Source organism: Arachis duranensis, chromosome 4 (assembly GCF_000817695.3).
Source record: "Arachis duranensis cultivar V14167 chromosome 4, aradu.V14167.gnm2.J7QH, whole genome shotgun sequence".
In the NCBI taxonomy this organism is placed as follows: domain Eukaryota; kingdom Viridiplantae; phylum Streptophyta; class Magnoliopsida; order Fabales; family Fabaceae; genus Arachis; species Arachis duranensis.
This window is the reverse complement of record NC_029775.3, coordinates 81931434-81933219: the sequence shown is the minus strand read 5'-3', so window position 1 is coordinate 81933219 and position 1786 is coordinate 81931434. Positions and strand designations below refer to the sequence as shown.

Here is a 1786-nt window from a genome sequence, read left to right as displayed (position 1 = left end):
CCATGAAACAATTTGATTTCTCCTTCTTCTCTTAGTTGTTGCTTCATGTTCTTTCTAAGATCCTTGTTTCCTTTCCTGCAAAGAGTGATGAAGTTTCTTGCTTCTTCAAGCACTTGAGTGGTTAGCTCACTATGTATGGGCAAGTGTCTGAGTCTTAAGTTGGTGTGTGAACACCAAACTTAGTCTTCTACTTACTCCTATGCTCTTTGAATCCTTGAATTCTCCTTGGAATGAAGTTGCTGCTAAGGATTTTAAGCATTTCTGTGATTGCTTAGAATGGTTGTTCCTTTCATATAATTCAAAGGTTGTTGTGTTCAGTTGATCTGTATGGTGGAACACCAAACTTAGAGTCACACATTCCCCTTTGAATTATTGATCCACGAATTCATTATTTGGTGTGAAACACCAAACTTAATTCTTTGCAATGCACAGAGACTACTTCACCTTTTTATTGAAACAAATAAAAGAAACAGCAAAGGAGTATTACCTCAGGTTGGGTTGCCTCCCAACAAGCACTTCTTTAACGTCACTAGCTTGACGGTTGTCTTCCTCAGTTGAGGTGATATTTAACCTTGTCCTTCTCCTCCACATCTCCCAAGTAATGTTTAAGTCTTTGACCATTCACAATGAAGGTTCGTTGTGACTTTTCTTCCATGATTTCTACTTGTCCATATTAGGAGACCTTGGTGACAAGGAATGGTCCAGACCACCTTGATTTTAGCTTCCCTGGAAATAGCTTCAGCCTAGAATTGTAGAGCAATACTTTTTGTCCCTCTTCAAATTTCCTTGGGGCTATGTTGCTGTCATGCTTCTTCTTTGCTCTTTCTTTGTAAATTTTGGCATTCTCATAAGCTTCAGCTCTGAATTCTTCCAACTCTTGAATTTGCAACATCCTTCTTTCTCCAACAGCTTTGCTGTCCAAGTTCAAGAGTTTCAAGGCCCAAAATGCTTTGTGCTCTAACTCCAGTGGCAAATGGCAAGCTTTTCCATATACTAGTTGGTAAGGAGACATTCCAATTAGTGTTTTTAAGGCTGTCCTATATGCCCAAAGAGCATCATCTAGCTTAATCGACCAGTCCTTCCTTGAAGCTCCCACAGTCTTTTCCAAGATTCTTTTGAGTTCCCTATTAGATATTTCAGCTTGCCCACTTGTCTGTGGATGGTATGGTGTGGCTACCTTATGTTTGACTCCATATTTTAGAAGCAATGCCTCTAATGGTTTGTTGCAGAAGTGGCTTCCTCCATCACTGATGATTGCTCTTGGAACCCCAAAACGGCAAAAAATGTGTTTTCTGAGGAAGTTCATGACTACCTTATTATCATTGGTTGGAGTTGCTATTGCTTCAACCCATTTGGAGACATAGTCTACTGCCACAAGAATGTAATTATTTGAGTATGAGGTAGGAAAGGGTCCCATGAAATCTATCCCCCATACATCAAACAATTCAAGTTCCAGAATAAATTGTTGTGGCATCTCATTTCTTTTTGGCAGGTTCCCCGCCTTCTGGCATTCATGGCAATGCTTCACTAGTTCCTTTGCATCTCTGAAGATAGTAGGCCAATAAAAACCACACTGCAACACCTTAGCTGCTGTTCTTTCTCCTGCAAAATGTCCTCCATAAGTGGAGCCATGGCAGTCCCATAAGACTTCCCTTCCTTCTTCCTCTGATATGCATCTTCTGAGTATGCCATCCGAACATTTTTTGAACAAGTATGGTTCATCCCAGATGAAGTATTTGGCATCATTTACCAATTTCTTCCTTTGATGCTTGTTAAATTCCAACGG

General features: G+C 40.2%; 1 protein-coding gene across 1 annotated transcript; it reads right to left on the bottom strand.

The window, feature by feature from the left end:
- Positions 1 to 673: 673 nt before the first annotated feature.
- On the bottom strand, positions 674 to 1692 carry LOC107484770 (uncharacterized). The gene is made up of 2 exons (XM_016105307.1): positions 1583 to 1692; positions 674 to 1037 (listed from the first exon to the last, which is right to left on the bottom strand). Exons 1-2 carry the CDS (start codon positions 1690 to 1692, stop codon positions 674 to 676), a joined length of 474 nt encoding a protein of 157 aa, XP_015960793.1.
- Between the last annotated feature and the right edge of the window lie 94 nt (positions 1693 to 1786).

Coding starts and splice junctions, on each gene's coding strand:
- LOC107484770 (XM_016105307.1), bottom strand. CDS start 1,692: ATGGCATACTCAGAAGATGCATATCAGAGGAAGAAGGAAGGGAAGTCT. Junction 1,038..1,582: donor GAGAAAGAACAGCAGCTAAG/GTGTTGCAGTGT, acceptor TTGGGCATATAG/GACAGCCTTAAAAACACTAA.